The following is an 18,328-nucleotide window of genomic DNA, read 5'->3' as shown; positions in this document are numbered from 1 at the left end:
TTCCCAAGGTCTGTAGTATACTGGAAGGAGGCAGTAAGGAAATCAAAGCTATACAATGTCCATCTTTTGCTAAGTTCCACCATTGCATGACTAAAACTATGGCAGGCATGGCTTTTCTCTTCAAGTGCTTGTAAAAATCTCTTTGATGGAAACAATTCTTTGAATTAACCATGATAGTTTTCTGAGCAATATAATATAAATGTGAAATCAAAATAAAAACTCCTTTGCTTTGAAAGTTTAATTATTAAAGTGTTTTCTGAGCAATATAATATAAATGTGAAATCAAAATAAAAACTCCTTTGCTTTGAAAGTTTTTTATTAAAGCCAAATTCTTCCCTTTTCCTAGGTCCTCCTGAAAACCCAAATTGTTGAAAAAGATATTGGTATTAATGGTATTTCATGAAAATTAAAAGTATAAAAAAACTACATTGTTAAAGTAACACGGAAATGCCAAAAAACTAAGGTGGGAGAACCTAAATAAATCAAGACTTAGGTTGATTCTCATCTCTTCCAATGACATTAAAAATCTAAATCAGTCAGCCGTGTTGGTTCACTAATTCTACAACTTTGGGATTCTGAGCGGGGAGGCTTACTTGAACCCAGGAGTTCCAGACCAGCCTGGGCAACATAGTGAGACCTCGTCTTTATAAAAACCTTTAAAAACAATAGTGTGGTGGTATGCACCTGTAGCCCCAGCTACTTGAGAGGCTGAGATGGGAGGATAGCTTGACCCTGGGAGGTGGAGGTTGTAGTGAGCCATAATTGGGCCACTGCACTCCAGCCTGGGCAGCAGAGCAAGACCCTGTCTCAAAAAAACAAAAACCAAAACAAAAACCAAAACAAAAAAAATCTAAATCTTCAATAAAAATGCAAGTGTGCACTAAATTCTGAGGATACAAAGTTGAAACAATCCACAAGGAGGAGATGGACTAAATTTATAGTTCTTGTGGAGTGAGGAGTGATGGGGACAGAGCTGTGTTTCCACATAACTAGCTGCCTTTATAATCTTGGGTATATGATGCATTTAAAACATTATTCAGAGAAGGGATCCGCAAGCTTTACCAGACAGACTACCAAAGTTGTCCACAGCACAGAAGAGGTTAAGACCTCCACAAGAGAATCTAACAGGCATGATAACAAAGGTTTATAAAAAAGTTTAGAAGTAGCACAAGGGGGTGGATAACCTGTGGCCTGTAGGAAGAGGGAGGGTTTGGTAGCAACCTCCCGAGCTGGGTTTTGAAGAATGAGTAAACAGCAGATGGGGAGTGGACACCAAAAAGATGTGTGTTCCAAGTAGACAATGATTAGGTGGGCAGATTTTATTAACAGTGAACACTATGGAGAGCTTTGGCAAACATAACAATTCAGAACAAAGAAAAATACATCATGTAAGTTATGTTCAACTTGGGCACTATTCTTTGCTGAATAGTTGAGTACTTTTAGTGCCACAAGTATATCTGGGTATATTACTGATAAGAACAACACACACCCTTCTATTTTTACTGTCTGAGAGCATGATTTTCAATACACTGAACGTGAGGAAGGTGAGGTTATGTTTCCATAATGAAATAATGCCTAAATTTTCCTTTGAGGACAGAATTACCAAAGTTAACTTTCATTCTTGTAAAATGAAAAATTTCTTGTAGAAAATGAAAAGGCAAGTTAATTTTAACACTTCCATCCAAATGAGGCCTAAAAATTTTCATTAACTTATTTGTTTGAGGTTATCTTCTTAAAAATGACTTAAGATGGCCAGGCACGGTGGCTCACGCCTGTAATCCCAGCACCTTGGAAGGTCAAGGTGGGAAGATAATGAGGTCAGGAGATCGAGACCATCCTGGCTAACACAGTGAAACCCCGTCTCTACTAAAAATATAAAAAACTAGCCAGGCATGGTGGCGGGCGCCTGTAGTCCCAGCTACTCGGGAGGCTGAGGCAGGAGAATGGTGTGAACCCAGGAGGCGGAGCTTGCAGGGAGCAGAGATCGCGCCACTGCACTCCAGCCTGGGCAACAGAGAGAGACTCTGTCTCATAAAAAAAAAAAAAAAAAAAAAAAAAGACTTAAGACTTGTGGCTGCTAATAGGTCTCTGGGATGAAACTTGACATTTCTGAAGTATAAGCTTCCTGATTTAGATAAAGTTTTTGATCTGGAATTGTTTTTTTAATGACAGGAATCTAAAAAACCATTTAACTTCCTTGCAGATTTCATGAAAACAGACTTACGATATACCTCACACAAAATAATGTAAACAGTAATAATTTGTCTAACTGATCAGATCAGGAAACAGAACATTAACACCAATATAACATAAAGCACCAAAAAAACTCTCCTTGTGCCTTCTTCCTGTCATTACCCCAACCCACCAAGAAGAATCACTTTCCTAACCTCTGTGGCTTCCAAGAGTGCATTATCCAAGAAAAACATGACCCACCACAGGATATGTGACCTACACGTATGCTAGTTGAAGCTGCAAATACTAACGTTACTTCAAAGCATTCTTCAACTTACAAACCATACACAGAAAGAAAATAAAATCTCAAGCTATTTATAAATTTTTACTTTTTCTTAAGCAGTTATTCCAAAAGGCTTGTGTCTCAAAGTAGATATAACTAAAAAATGCCTCTATATTGCAAAGAAGCCATAATGTGTAAGAATCTAAGGACTTCATTGGCTGGGATCAGGAAAGAGTATATTCAACTTCATTAAAAAGGACTAAGTACAGATGACATGGCTACGGTATGTGCTATTATCAAAAAGATTATAGAGACAGAAGTACAAAATCTGGTTTTGTCCTTTTTGGGCCCAAATCCAACCACCTGTTTTCTTTCAGGTAAACAGATACATTTCTAGAAATCAGAGATCACTCCTTACCCCATCCTGACCCCCCAGTTCAGGTCAGAGTTAGTACTTTAAAGCAAAAGTAAGACTTACTGAGAAAAGTATTCTTAAAAGAATGCCTAAAGCTGAAATATTGTATCAGGACCAGCAATCCACTTTTGCTTTAATGGTAGTGTGCACAGTGGTTATTGCTCTAATTTTGACATATCTAGGACAAAAAGAGACTAATTTTTTAAAAAGACTTTGAGTAACTTCTTCTATTGACAAAAAGTTAAAATTACTTCTTAGATATCCACTCTTAGTTACTACTGCTAATTTGTCTTTGGAACATAATTAAAATATTAATAGTGTATTTGTGTTACACAGTCTTTCTACCAGTAAAATGTATAATAAACATTACATTAAAAAAAAAATAGGTTTACCTTCTACTAACAGATCAATGTGCCATAAAACATGTAATATGACTGGGCATGGTGGCTCATGCCACCAACCCAACAAATATTTAAAGTCATTTCTTAAAAACAATCAAAATGTTTTGGAGTCAAGCAACCAAATCTCTACATTTAGCACTTGGGCAAATCCTAAGGGCCAATGAGTAAATCAAAGAGCTCAACTCAGGCCAGACACAGTGGCTCATGCCTATAATCCCAGCACTTTAGGAGGTCAAGGAAGGTGGATCACTTGAGCTCAGGAGTTCAAGACCAGCCTGGGCACATGCCAAAACCCCATCTCTAGAAAAACTAGCTGGGTGTGGTGGCGGATGCCTGTAGTCTCAGCTAATTGGGAGGCTGAGGTGAGAGGATTGCCTGGGCCCGGGGAGGTTGAGGCTGCAGTGGGCTGTTGACTGCAACACTGCACTCCAGCCTGGGTGACAGAGAACCTGTCTCAGCAGGGTTGACGGTGGAGGGGGGCAGGCACAACTCCAAAAAAGTACATTTGGGCCAACAGATTTTTACCTAATAGAATAAGCCCATTTCTGCTTTCCAGTTCCAAAATAGTGGTAAAGAAGCACATGGTTCCACTCCCTGCCACAGAAAACCAAAAACAAATATCTATTACTGAGATTATTACTAGCAATATCCAAGAACTCAAACATGAAGAGACAGTTCCTGGGGCCACAGAGAAGTGAAAAAACTGAGAATCAGATTTCCACATGTGTGACAACCCTACCCTCATTCTGCCCAGCACAATTCATGATTTCTACACCAGAAAAAGTGAGACTGGGGTAGACAACTAGCTTCCCCACAATCCTGGGTTCCCTGACAAGACACTGCCTTAACCCATGGGAAACATGGTAAATACATGAAAGGAAAAATATCCCCGAGGAAAGGCGAAGACAAAGACGGGAGGCAGAAATGCCATCCTCAGCCCTGGAAACTCTGCTGTGGAATTCGGTGAAAGGAGATGCCACATCACAGTGGTTCGGCAGCACCACACAGGTTCCTTCGGCAGGAACTCCGACCTAGCTTTCCCAGGCTGCTGAGAGCATTGGGACCTCCCTGCTTCAGGAGCAGCAGCCTTTAGGTTGTTTACTAGACTCATGTGGACCTCTGTTTAAGGCGCCACCCAGAGCCAAAAAGGAGGCAGCGATCTAGCAGTGAAGAATCTGTAAGCAAATATATGTAACAAAAACCAAAACAAGCCAGACAGAGAAAACTAGAATAAATAATCCTTCAATGCAAAGACAAACTTAAATCCACAAGAATAAACAGGGAACCATGACCTCCTTAAATGGACAAAGCAAAGAACCAGTGACTGATGCTAATGAGACACCAATATGTGAATTTGCTAACCAATAATTCAAAATAGCAGTTTTTTTTTTTTTTTGAGACGGAGTCTGGCTCTGTCGCCCGGGCTAGAGTGCAGTGGCCGGATCTCAGCTCACTGCAAGCTCCGCCCCCCGGGTTTACGCCATTCTCCTGCCTCAGCCTCCCGAGTAGCTAGGACTACAGGCGCCCGCCGCCTCGCCCGGCTAGTTTTTTTTGTATTTTGTAGTAGAGACGGGGTTTCACCGTGTCCGCCAGGATGGTCTCGATCTCCTGACCTCGTGATCCGGCCGTCTCGGCCTCCCAAAGTGCTGGGATTACAGGCTTGAGCCACCGCGCCCGGCCGCAAAATAGCAGTTTTAAGAAAACTCAGTGATCTCCAAGATAACACAGAAAAACAATTCAGGGCCGGGCGCGGTGGCTCAAGCCTGTAATCCCAGCACTTTGGGAGGCCGAGACGGGCGGATCACGAGGTCAGGAGATCGAGACCATCCTGGCGGACACAATGAAACCCCGTCTCCACTAAAAATACAAAAAAAATTAGCCGGCGTGGTGGCGGCGCCTGTAGTCCCAGCTACTCGGGAGGCTGAGGCAGGAGAATGGCGGGAACCCGGGAGGCGGAGCTTGCAGTGAGCCGAGATCGCGCCACTGCACTCCAGCCTGGGCGACAGAGCGAGACTCCGCCTCAAAAAAAAAAAAAAAAAAAAAAAAAAAAACAATTCAGAAATTTATCAAATAAATTTAACAAAGAGATTGAAATAATTTTTAAAAATCAAACAAATCTTAGAACTGAGAAATACATTTGCAGAACTAAAAAATTTATTAGAGGATCTAAACAGATGAATCAAACAGGAAAGAATTGGTGAACTTGAAGCCAGGCTATTTGGAAATATACAGTCAGAGGAGAAAAAAGGGAAAAGAATGAAAAGGAACAAAGACCATCTACAAGATACAGAAAATTACCTCAAAAGACCAAATCTAGGAATTATTGTTTTTTCAAGAGGGAGTTAAATGATAGCAAAGGGGTAGAAAGCTTATTCTCAGAAGTAATAACAGAAAACTTTCCAAAACCTGAGAAAGATATAAATACCCAGGTACAGGAAGGTCAGGGAACACCAAACAGCTTTGACCCAAAAACAACTACCCCAAGACATAAAATAATCAAACATTCAAAGTCAAGGACAAAGAGAAGATCCTAAAAGCAGCAAGAGGAAAGAAGCAAACAACATATAAAGGAGCTCCAATTTGTCTGGCAACAGACTTCTCAATGGAAAGTATACAGGCCAGAAAGGAGTGGAACATGATTTCCACACCAGTGAAAACAATGACCTAATTTCTTAAGAATACTCATGAAAAAAGTATAAGCCAGTATTTTCATATTGGGCAGAAAAATCATCTGAGCTACTTGATAAAGATGCAGAGGTCATGTCCTACGTCCATATTTACCCATACATTAAGTCTGGGGTAGGGTCTTGTAATCTACAGTTTCTACTAACTCCCCAGGTGATTATAATGCAGGGAATCCATGGAACAAATCTGCTATAAAACTGGCTTAAACTCTCAGCTAGTACCACTTAAAACTTATAGGCTAATATGGTGAAAAAACCTAAAATAAGCAGTTGCTAAAACAAGAGCTTTCAATTACAGTCACAGAAGCAGATAGGAGACTGGTGTTTCCTACTAGAGAAGTTAAAGGGATTCAAAACCAATGCTCTTTGTGTGGTTACATTATTCAGAATTCAGGTTAAAGGAAGCACTGACAAGAAAGCACATAAGAGAAACAAAAGAATGCCTTTTTTTTTTTTTTTTTTTTTTTTTTTGGTTTGAGACAGTCTCCCTCTGTCATCCAGGCTGGAGTGCTATGGCACAATCTTGGCTCAGTGCAATCTCCACCTCCCAGGTTCAAGCAATTTTCCCGCCTCAGCCTCCCGAGTAACTGGGATTATTACAGGCGTGTGCCACTGTGCCCAGCTAATTTTTGTATTTTTAATAGAGATGGTGTTTCACCATGTTGGCCAGGCTGGTCTCGAACTCCTGACCTCAGTGATCCACCCACTTTGGTCTCCCAAAGTGCTGGGATTACAGGCATGAGCCACCACGCCCGGCCTAGAATGCCATATTTCAAATCACTCCAAGATGTTCATGATAAAAGACGATGACAAACTGTGTGAACTGCAAAAGGCTGGACAATCTCCACGTTGTATTTCAGGATTCGCAGTAAGAAAAAGCCAAAAAGGGTGGCTTTCAGACTTGGCAACCACAGTGAAATTAGACGGCGAGGGCTAAACACTGTCATCGTATCTCCAAATAACATTCTTCAGCTAATTTGCTCAATCTCACACAAACCTCACATCCTTAGTCATCACTTATAAAGCAAGGAGTCACAGGCTGTATACTTTCTGGGCGACTTATGAGTTTAAAATAGGAGTGGTGGGCCGGGCGCGATGGCTCAAGCCTGTAATCCCAGCACTTTGGGAGGCCGAGACGGGCGGATCACGAGGTCAGGAGATCGAGACCATCCTGGCTAACCCGGTGAAACCCCGTCTCTACTAAAAATAAATAAATAAATAAATAAATAAATAAATAAATAAATAAAAATAAAATAGGAGTGGCTGACTAGAGTACCAGCCAAAAGAAGTATGTGAATATAGGTGATCACATACCAAGGGCACTAGATACTACTGTTAGTTTAAAATCCTTCTTAGGCCGGGCGCGGTGGCTCATGCCTGTAATCCCCACCCTTTGGGAGGCCAAGGTGGGTGGATCACGAGGTCAGGGGATCGAGACCATCCTGGCTAACACAGTGAAACCCCGTCTCTACTAAAAATGCAATAAATTAGCCGGGCGTGGTGGCGGGCACCTGTAGTCCCAGCCACTCAGGAGGCTGAGGCAGGAGAATGGAGTGAACCAGGGAGGTGGAGCTTGCAGTGAGACGAGATTGCGCCACTGCACTCCAGGCTGGGCGACGGAGTGAGACTCTTTCTCAAAAAAAAAAAAAAAAAAAAAATCCTGCTTAGATTATCTTCCTCACAGTGAGGTAGGGGGGTGTGTGTGTATTTTAAATGTATTTATGAGAATGGATCTTGCTATGTTGCCCAGACTAGCCTCCTTGAAAGAATGGAACCACACTAGGTGAGATTCATGGTCTATCTGGAATAAACATACTGCTGAATTCAACATGTAAACATGACTGGATACATGTCACAAATGACAACCACAAAGACGTTTTGCAGACAACTAAGGAAATTTGAATAACAAATGGGTATTAGCTGATATTAAGCATTACTGTCAATATTCTAAGGTGTGATAATCATACTGTGGCTACATAGCAGTACTGTGGTAACTTTTAGTAAATACTGCAAAATGTTAGCTATTATCTAATCTGGGTTGTAGATATATGAATGATCACTATACTATTCTTTCAGCTTACTTAAAAATGCTGATAATAGGCTGGGCACAGTGGCCCATGCCTGTAATCCCAGCACTTCAGGAGGCTGAGGCAGGAGGATTGCTTGTGCCCAGGAGTTTGGGACCAGCCTGGACAACACAGTGAGACCCTGTCTCTCCAAACTTTAAAAAATTAGCCAGGCTAGGCCAGGTGCAGTGGCTCACACTTGTAATCCCAACACTTTGGTAGGCCGAGGCGGGCAGATCACAGGGTCAGGAGATCGAGACCATCCTGGCCAATGCGGTGAAACCTCGCCTCTACTAAAAATATAAAAAATTAGCCAGGCGTGGTTGTGGGTGCCTGTGGTCCCAGCTACTCGGGAAGCTGCGGCAGGAGAATGGCGTGAACCCAGGAAGCAGAGATTGCAGTGAGCCGAGATTGTGGCACTGTACTCCAGCCTGGGCGTCAGAGTGAGACTCCATCTCAAAAAAAAAAAAAAAAAAAAAAAACACACACAATTAGCCAGGTTAGTGGCATGCATCTGTATTCCCAGCTACTTGGGAGGTTGAGGCGGGAAGATCACTGGAGCCTAGGAGGTAGAGGTTGCAGTGTGACCTGTGACTGCATTAGTGCAGTCCAGCCTAGGTGACAGAGTGAGATCCTATCTCAAAAAAAAAGCTCATAATAGTTTTTTTTGCGGGGTGGTGGAAGGGATACTTACGAGCATTCCTCAAAGACTTTGACCCTTTCACAGCCCTCAGGAGGTTCCCTTTTGAACATATAACTGTTGTTAGGTTTTGGTGAGGTTGCATATTTGGGCAAAGGAGAATTGTTCCCATTCTCTGCAAGAAATGACACATTAGATTACTAAAAAATACAACTACATAAATATACAGTCATACTACATTTAATTGTTCTTGGACTAGCCCACCGTGAACTACTTGAGGGCAGGAACAGTGCTTTCTTCATCAAGGAGATAATGTTTGTTAAATAAATGCATATACAAATAAAATATTTATTTCACTTCCACTTACAATTACCACAGCCTAGGCCTGTATCACATAAGCCTCAGTAGTGAACACTGACCTGGCTGGCTGCCTTATTTCTACTCTATACAAAACAAATGCACTCAAACACTACTTCCATTTTTCCCAGTACAAATATCTGAAATGGTTCTTCACTGGTTGCTGATGATTAATTCTTGGGCTGCGCCTCAGCATTTGTCAGTTCAATTTCTCTGTCCTCTGGTTACAATCTTTGCTCCAGGTAGTCAGAGCCACCGGATGCCAAACATTTTTTTTGGCCTATGAATTTCCCCTTACCTAAAAGGGGTAAGTTCTGTTTATTTTCCAAAAGGTTCTTCAAAGTCTGGCTCTGATTCAAGTTTTTTGAAGTCTTTCTAAATTAACCCTAACAGGAGGAACATTTCTTTACTCTGCTATTATTTAGTGCTGATATCCTCAATTTATATTAACTTAAAAATTTTAATATGTTAAATGTCTGTTCTAAATTTTCAGTCTGTACCAGCTAAGCTACAAACTCCTTGCTGGCAGCAGCACTACAGCCCAGTTTTCCTACAAAAGAAATTCACAGAGGCCAACCAGCTACTAAAATCAAATGGATCAGGACACATTTATTGAGTTTATTTACAGACTTTCTACATGTTATTGATGTAGAAGTAGAAAATACGGAAAATCAAGGGACAGATTTTATCTGACCCATGTTTTATCAGACCCAGAAGCTAGCAAGAAAAGTCCAAAGAACAACAGTTTACAACTTTCCACAGTTTAAAGTAACTTCTTCAGTGCATCTTCTGTCTTCTGCACTTGTTACAGTTTGAATGACTTAGGTGATGAGTAGCATCAGCAAGTCCTAACAGCAGAGCACTTTAGGACATTCAACACACTGTATGGAGGAGGTTCGAAATAAATGACTACTGAACTGAGCTTTAGAACTCATAAACAGGCCGGTCGCGGTGGCTCAGGCCTGTAATCCCAGCACTCTGGGAGGCCGAGGTGCATGGATCACGAGGTCAGGAGATCAAGACCATCCTGGCTAACACGGTGAAACCTCATCTCTACTAAAAATACAAAAAATTATCCGGGCGTGGTAGCAGACACCTGTAGGCCCAGGTACTCGGGAGGTTGAGGCAGGAGAATGGTGTGAACCCAGGAGGCGGAGCTTGCAGTGAGCCAAGATCATGCCACTGCACTCCAGCCTGGGCGACAGAGCGAGACTCTGTCTCAAAAAAAAAAAAAAATATATATATATATATATATACACACACACACATATATATATATAAATGTCATTATCATTGCTTTCAAGTACACAACGTAACCAGAATTAGGCTAAGAAAATACTGTCCTGACATAAATGCAAGGCTAATATTTGTTTTAAAAGGCAAGAATATTTGTAATTAACATTCAAACTGCTTCTATTTCCAGGTTATTTCTAAGGTATTTTAAGGTTATTTTAAAAAATACTCTTCAACGTTTTACATCAGGCTTGCTTTGAACACTCATCCTGCACTGATATAAATCTATTTAATCCTTGTTAAAAATGTCACAAATACACATCCTAAAAAACACTAACTTGAAGGCTTTGTATTGATTTAAAAAGCATAAAGGTAATAAAATCATGACTATCAGGTAACAGAGACCAAAGTGCTTTTCAGAGCAAGTGCTCATCTTATTTATTCCAATAAGAATGTTTCTCACCAATAAGGAAGTTGTATTAACAAGTACAAAAAAAGACATACAAACTAACAAAAGCCCATAAACTTGCCCAACCAGACCATCAACTGAGCATGACGGTCAAACCTGTTTATACTCCAAATTTAAAACCTATGCTTTGAACACATTAACTGAGTAGCCTCGAGTGGGTGGTTCTCCTAGAAAATGAATAGAATGAATGATACAACAGGAGGTATTCCATTATCGTCTGATAGCACATTCCTCCAGCACTGTACCTTTATCTCTGGGATCAACAAGCAGGTCATCAGCTGAGCAAGGACTCTCCTCACTACCTTCATTGGAAATGGTGAGGAACGATGTTGGGGACACGGACTGGGAACGGCTGCTGTTGTTGCTCCCCCTGTCTGCCCCACCAGGGGTCTGTGTGTCGATGCTGCGCGTGCTGCTACTTCTCTGTACGAGGGGGGGTGGAGCACGATGGCCATCTGGAATATCTTGCGGCTGTTACAAAATTTTTAAAACATATGTATATTTATCATTAATTTCGAATCACCAGCAATGCACCCAATGTCAACCTTCACATCTAGTGCCAGAGACTCACAAATCAGAAATCCCTTCCTACTTATTAGGATTTCATGTTGCATGTTAGTGACATCCCTGTCTAATCTGACTCCCCTACCGAGTCTTTGGTAAAGACTCTGTATTCCCAAGGCCCGGCATACAGCAGGTGGCCAATGCTTGTTGAATAAATGAATTACACTGCATCACTTATCGTGTGCTAAGGGTTATTTTAAAAATTAAGTGAGGGCCATGAAATCTAGGTGTAACACTAGGTCTACATTAGAGGAAAAAAGGTTATTCATCATGTGAACCAGGGACACTGATGCCACACCCTGAAAGGATTTTTTCAAGTCAACTTTCCTCAACGGGGGAAAGGTTAATCACAGAAGTGCTAATGATGGGGAGAAAATCAAGTACACACACAAAGGAAAGCCTGTGTGGATCACTTAGCAGGGAAACCAACTCCCTGCATGCTTCTGATTCATTTACCTTTATTAAATCAGGGAACCTGGACCCCATCAGGCAGCATGGAGGAGAGGGTGTGGGGAGCTGTGTTTTCTCTTAGCTAAACCAACCTTTTATTTTAAGGGAGAGGATCTTAAGCATCAATACAATACTCAATTCCTCCTTCACTGAAGAATAGAGAGACGGTTAAATAAATACACTCTGTGACATGGTTTTTAAACCTAAACAGTAATTTTTCTGTTTTACATAGGAATTATTCTCATGTGTTTTCTAGTTAGTAGACAGAATAGGCAGAAGATCATTTCTTTTTTTTTTTTTTGAGATGGAGTCTCACTCTGTCGCCCAGGCTGGAGTGCAATGGCACAATCTTGGTTCACTGCAACCTCCACTTCCCAGGTTCAAGCGATTCTCCCTGCCTCAGCCTCCCGAGTAGCTGGGATTACAGGCATGCACCACCATGCCCAGCTAATTTTTGTATTTTTTAGTAGAGACGGGGTTTCACCATGTTGGCCAGGTGGGTCTTGAACTCCTGACCTCAGGTGATCCACCCGCCTCAACTTCCCAAAATGTTGGGATTACAGGCGTGAGCCACCATGCCTAGCCAGATCATTTCTAACTGTACTTTATGATGACATGGCCTAGCATGTCAACCAAAACCAAACAGTCACTGACATTCAAAAAAGGAGCAAGGAGATTCATGCTTAGAAAGTATTCAATGTCATGTAAACTTCTGCCCCCCATAATTAGTAAGCTAAACTTACTAATGGAGTTTAGCTTACTAATTATGTTAAATGGAGTTATAGCAAATAAGAAGTATATCATCTAATGGTTTCTAAATACAGACAAACAAAAACTAGTTTCTGTTCAGTAATTCAAATTCAAGTTAGATCAGTTGCCTCTATGACATGCAACTAAATGAAAACTTTTCACTCACTTGCCCAGGTCAAAGATTTTCAAAAGAGATAAATTTTTGTTCTCTCAATGAGAAGGAAAAAACCCAAGTAAATATGGAAACCCAAACTGTGCATTTTTAATAATTAGAAGAATTCAAGAATGATCTTAAGATACAAGATCACTTACTATAAGTTGCTCTTCCTTTTCCCCAGTCTCTTTAATTATTATTTCAATCTCTTGATTCAATCCTTCCACGCTATTCCGGAACCGGGAGCCTGTTGATTTAGTGATGGGAATTACAGGAATAAGTGCACTCTTTGGAACAGGAGCCTTGAGAAAATGGGATGGAGAAGAGAAGCTTAACATTACCTTTTACTTTTCTAGACTGAAGCATAATTCCAACAGACATAAGTAACTCAAAAATAAATCAAAGTTTACAGGCCTCACAAAAAGTGTGAGTGAGCAAACCTGCTCCTTAGCATGGATGAAATATAATTTAAAACCTAGATCCCACAAAATGAAGGCAGGATTCTGAAAATGTATTCACACCTATGAATGACTGCAAAGGGAACAGGGATATATATAGTAAAAGAATGTCAACCTCAAAAATTCTTTTATGACTGTAACAGAGCTCAGATTTCAGAATATAACTTTAAACACTCCTAGTGCCACAATGACAGAGTTTGGATGTCTCACCCAAATCATGGGGGTGGATCTCTCATGAATGGTTTAGCACCATCCCTCTTAGTACTGTTGAGTTCTTACGAAATCTGGTTGTTTAAAGGTGTATAGCACCTCCCCCTTCTCTCTCTTGCTTCTGCTCGGCCATGTGACCTGTGTGCTCCCCCTTTGCCTTCCGCCATGATTGTAAGTTTCCTAAGGCCTCCCTGGACATCGAGTAAATGCCAGCGTCATGCTTCCTGTACAGCCTGCAGAACTGTGAGTCAATTAAACCTCTTTCTTTCTTTTTTTGAGACAAGTCTCACTCTGTCACCCAGGCTGGAGTGCAGTGGTGTGATCTCGACTCACTGCAACCTTCACCTCCCGGGTTCAAGCGACTCTCCTGCCTCAGCCTCCTGAGTAGCTGGGACCACAGGCACCCACCACCACACCTGGCTAATTTTTTTTGGTATTTTTAGTAGAGACAGTTTTCACCATATTTGCCAGGCTGGTCTCAAACTCCTGCCCTTGTGATCCGCCTATGTAGGCCTCCCAAAGTGCTGGGATTACAGGCATGAGCCACCATGCACAGACCCTCTTTTCTTTATAAATTACCCAGTCTCAGGTATTTATAGCAACATAAGAACAGATTTATACAATTATTTATATTCTGGGGGGGATTTATTATTATCTATTCTTAAAAAAAATAAGATACATGTGCAGAACATGCAGATTTGTTACAAAGGCATACGTGTGCCATGGTGGTTTGCTGCACCTATTGACCAGTCCTCTAAGTTCCCTCTCCTCATCTCCTACCTCGAACAGGCCCTGGTGTGTGTTGTTCCCCTCTCTGTGTCCATGTGTTCTCATTGTTCAACTCCCATGTATGAGTGAGAATATGCAGTATTTGGTTTTCTGTTCTTGTGTTAGTCTGCTAAGGATGATGGCTTCCAGCTTAATCCATGTCCTTGCAAAGGACATGATCTCATTCTTTTTATGGCTGCATAGTATTCCATGAAGTATATGTACCACATTTTCTTTATCTAGTCTATCATTGACGGCATTTGAGTTGGTTCTATGCCTTTGCTATTGTAAACAATGCTGCAATAAACACATATGTGCATGTGTCTTTATAGTAGAATGATTTATAATCCTTTGGGTATACATACAGTGATGGGATTGATGGGTCAAATGATATTTCTGGTTCTAGATCGTTCAGGAATCGCCATGCTGTCTTCCACAATGGTTGAACTAATTTACACTCCCACCAACAGCGTAAAAGCATTCCTATTTCTCCACAGCCTCACCAGCATCTATTGTTTCCTGACTTATTTTAATAATTGCCATTCTGACTGGCATGAGATGGTATCACACTGTGGTTTTCACTTGCATTTCTCTGATAGTGATGTTGAGCTTTTTTTCATATATTTTTTACATGTTTGTTGGCCATGTAAATGTCTTCTTTTAAGAAGTGTCTGTTCATATCCTTTGTCCATTTTTTGATGGGGTTGTTTTTTTCTTATAAATTTAAGTTCCTTGCAAATTCTGGATATTAAACCTCTGTCAGATGGGTAGACTGCAAAAATTTTCTCCCATTCTGTAGGTTGCCTGTTCACTCTGATGATAGTTTCTTTTGCTGTGCAGAAGCTCTTTTGTTTAACTAGATCCCATTTGTCAACTTTGGCTTTTGTTGCAATTGCTTTTGGCATTTTTGTCATGAAGTCTTGCCCATGCCTATGTCCTGAATGGTATTTCTTCTAGGGTTTTTATGGTTTTGGGTTCTTACGGTTTTGGGTTTTACATTTAAGTCTTTAATCCATCTTGAGTTAATTTTTGTATAAGGTGTAAGGAAGGAAGGGGTCCAGTTTCAGTTTTCTGCATATGGCTAGCCAGTTTTCCTAGCACCATTTACTGAATAGGAGATCCTTTCCCCATTGCTTTTTTCTGTCAGGTTTGTCAAGGATCAGATAGTTGTAGATATGTGGTGTTATTTATAAGGTCTCTGTCCTGCTCCATTGGTCTATGTGTCTCTTTTGGTACCAGTACTATGCTGTTTTGGTTACTGTAGCCTTGTAGTATAGTTTGAAGTCAGATGGCGTGATGCCTCCAGCTTTGTACTTTTTGCTTAGGACTGTCTTGGCTATACAGGGTCTTCTTTGATTCCATATGAAATTTAAAATAGTTTTTTCTAATTCTGTAAAGAATGTCAATGGTAGTTTGATGGGAATAGCACTGAATCTATAAATTACTTTGGGCAGTATGGCCATTTTCATGATATGATTTATTTATTTAAGAGAACCACTTCCAAAATCTATATATAGAGATTTTTAAATTAAAAATGTTTTTATTGTCACAGTATTACTTTTGGAAAGAACTATCTGATTACATAATTACAGGATATTAATTTTTTCCTGATAAGACACTCAAAATAAAATATGAAACAAGCATTAACAGAGGTATCCGCCAAAGCTAGTAACAACAGTGTGCCAGATGAACATCTTGTAGACTCTTCTACTGTCTAGCAAAGAAAGGTGATTAACCTATCCTTCATTTAGGAAAGTTTCTTCGGAAAACCTCTTTCAGGAAGAAGTGGGCAAGAAGACAAAGGTAAGAGAGCCTCTAATCAATGACCATTAGTTTTATTCCCTGATAACCTTGCTGTGTGATACAGAACTTAGTGTTAAATATCTATTTCTCCTTTTATTCCTGCTCCCCTTTAGAACTGGAAGGAAGGAAGGAAGGAAGGAGAGAGAAAGAGAGAAAGAAAAAGGGGGTGGCAGGTGGGCAGGAAGGCAAGAGAAAAGAAAAAAGAAAAGAAGAGAAGAAAGAGCATAATAGTACAAGAATCCTTAGCAAACACAAGAAATTTGTGATTAAAAAAGGCCAAGGGGAAGCTCCATGCAGAAGTACTGAGTGAGCATGTCTCCACTGCTCAGTTAGTGTTGGGTCCTCATATGTAACACACAGGACACAGAAACCTACCTCATGGCTTTAAGAATGAAACGACAGGAAACCTGGTATGGTGCCTGGCCTCTAAAGCATGAACGCTCAGAAAACAGTAGCTGCAAATTTTATTTTGTATTTTCCCTATTATGTATTAAAATAATTCTTTATCTTTTCACATTTTTTTGTCACTTATTTTCTTTCACATATAGTGTCTCCTAATTTTTCCCTTTTTATAAGTCCCTCTGTTCCCACATTGCCCACAGCCTCAAGCTTCTACATTACTTATTCCCTTTACTTCCATCTCTTCTTTCTGATCCCTTTTCCAATCTCAGCATCCACTACCAAAGAAAAGAAAAATCTTAAGTTTGGGTGTTCTATAAATGTTTTATAGAGAAAACTTATATATAATTTTTAAAAATTCAACTTATATTTTTGAGCCATTCTCCACAGTGTAGATCTTTGGCACACAGATACACAATTTTCAAAAAAAAATTTTTTTTCCCTCAAATTCCTGACCTCAGGTGATCCACCACCTAGGCCTCACAAAGTGCTGGGATTATAGGCGTGAGCCACTGTGCCCAGCCTCAAAACTATTTTTTTGAGGAAGATCTTAGCCATATCCATAGATCTATTCTCTCAGTCATTTGATGTGAACACTTGTCCTGGTTAGACCCTTTCAGCTTTCGTAAGTGGTGACAACTCCATATACAGTTTAGCAGGTGGCTAAAGCACAATCAATGTCACAAGTCAACTACTGGTCAGACAATAAAACTTTAACTCACTAACACTCCACAGGTATAAAAACTCAAATTCCTGATATAACCTGCAGTAGTCAGCTGAGTCATACACTTCAAGTAACACAGATGATCTGTAAAGAAAGACGCAATTTTTAGAAGGTGAATTATAAAATAATTTTGCAAATTTGCAAACAGAAAATTATGGGACTAAAGCTTGACCTATATGTCTTCAAGGGTTTAGTCCTTATATGCACTTTTTGATTTTCCCTTTCCTCAAATATAAACATAAATTATATGTGCACCGAGAAACCCCCATACCTAATTTCTCAACATTTTCTGTTCTACCTACTGGAACAAAAGTTTCATATACCCCAGACATTTCACAAAAGCAGAAAGTTAAAAGAACACGTTTCCTTTGCCCCTTAATGTTTATTCAACCAAAAGCCAATACATGCATATAAAACAGATACACACACATATTTATATTTCACCCAGAAAAAGAGTATTTCCCCAAAATATCAGAAGCAAGCTACACCTAGGGACAGAGTTGGTATTTTTTTCTTTTGGATTATTTTTCTACAATTAACCTGAGGAGAGAAACTATGTCTTATTAATCTCTTTAGTGCCACTGCCAAGCAGAGAGCCCAAAACATACAAGATGCTTGTTCAACAAGGCTGGTATATGGATGTGTGCATCTCCCCCAACATCCTATGTTGGAGCCCTAACTGCCCATGTGGCTGTATTCGGACATGGGGCACCTAAGGCAGTAGTTGAGGTTTGTTTTGTTGTTGTTGTTTGAGACAGGGTCTCACCTTGTTGCCCAGGCTGGAGTGCAGTGGCATGAGCTTGGCTCACTACAACCTCTGCCTCCTGGCCTCAGGTGATCCTCCTACCTCGGCCTCCTGCGTAGCTGGGATTACAGGCATATGCCATCATGCCTGGCTAATTTTTGTACTGTTTTGGTAGAGACAGGGTTTTACCATGTTGCCCAGGCTGGTCTCAAACTCCTGGGCTCAAGCAATCAGACGGCTTCAGCCTCCCAAAGTGCTGAGATTACAAACATGAGCCACTGCGCCCAGTCAGCAGTAAAGTTTAAATTAGGTCATATGGAAGGGCAGCCCTGGTCCAACAGGACACCAGAGAGACCCCTTCCATTTCCATGCACACAAAGAAAAGTTCATATAAGCACACAGCAAGAAGGGAGCTGTCTCCAACCTAAGGGGAGAACCCTCAACTACATACCAACTCTGCTGACACCTGGATTTTTGACTTAAGAGTCTCCAGAACTGGAAGATAAATTTCTGTTGTGTAAAGTCACCTAGTCTATGTATAATATTTTGTTACGGCAGCCTGAGGAGACTAATACACTCACCT

At 40.6% G+C, this 18,328-nt stretch overlaps 1 protein-coding gene across 1 annotated transcript in view; it reads right to left on the bottom strand.

The window, feature by feature from the left end:
* Positions 1 to 18,328, bottom strand: part of LOC105468074 (family with sequence similarity 117 member B) — a 139,811-nt gene that overhangs the window by 4,730 nt on the left and 116,753 nt on the right. The window contains exons 5-7 of the mRNA XM_011718033.3: positions 12,797 to 12,940; positions 10,966 to 11,191; positions 8,716 to 8,836 (exon numbers count right to left, since the gene is read on the bottom strand). Coding sequence (XP_011716335.2) covers positions 8,716 to 8,836; positions 10,966 to 11,191; positions 12,797 to 12,940 — 491 coding nt within the window. The remainder of the gene's footprint in view (positions 1 to 8,715; positions 8,837 to 10,965; positions 11,192 to 12,796; positions 12,941 to 18,328) is intronic.

This window comes from Macaca nemestrina, chromosome 11, assembly GCF_043159975.1.
Source record: "Macaca nemestrina isolate mMacNem1 chromosome 11, mMacNem.hap1, whole genome shotgun sequence".
In the NCBI taxonomy this organism is placed as follows: Eukaryota; Metazoa; Chordata; class Mammalia; order Primates; family Cercopithecidae; genus Macaca; species Macaca nemestrina.
The sequence above is the reverse complement of the archived record's forward strand: the minus strand, read 5'-3'. Positions and strand labels throughout refer to the sequence as shown.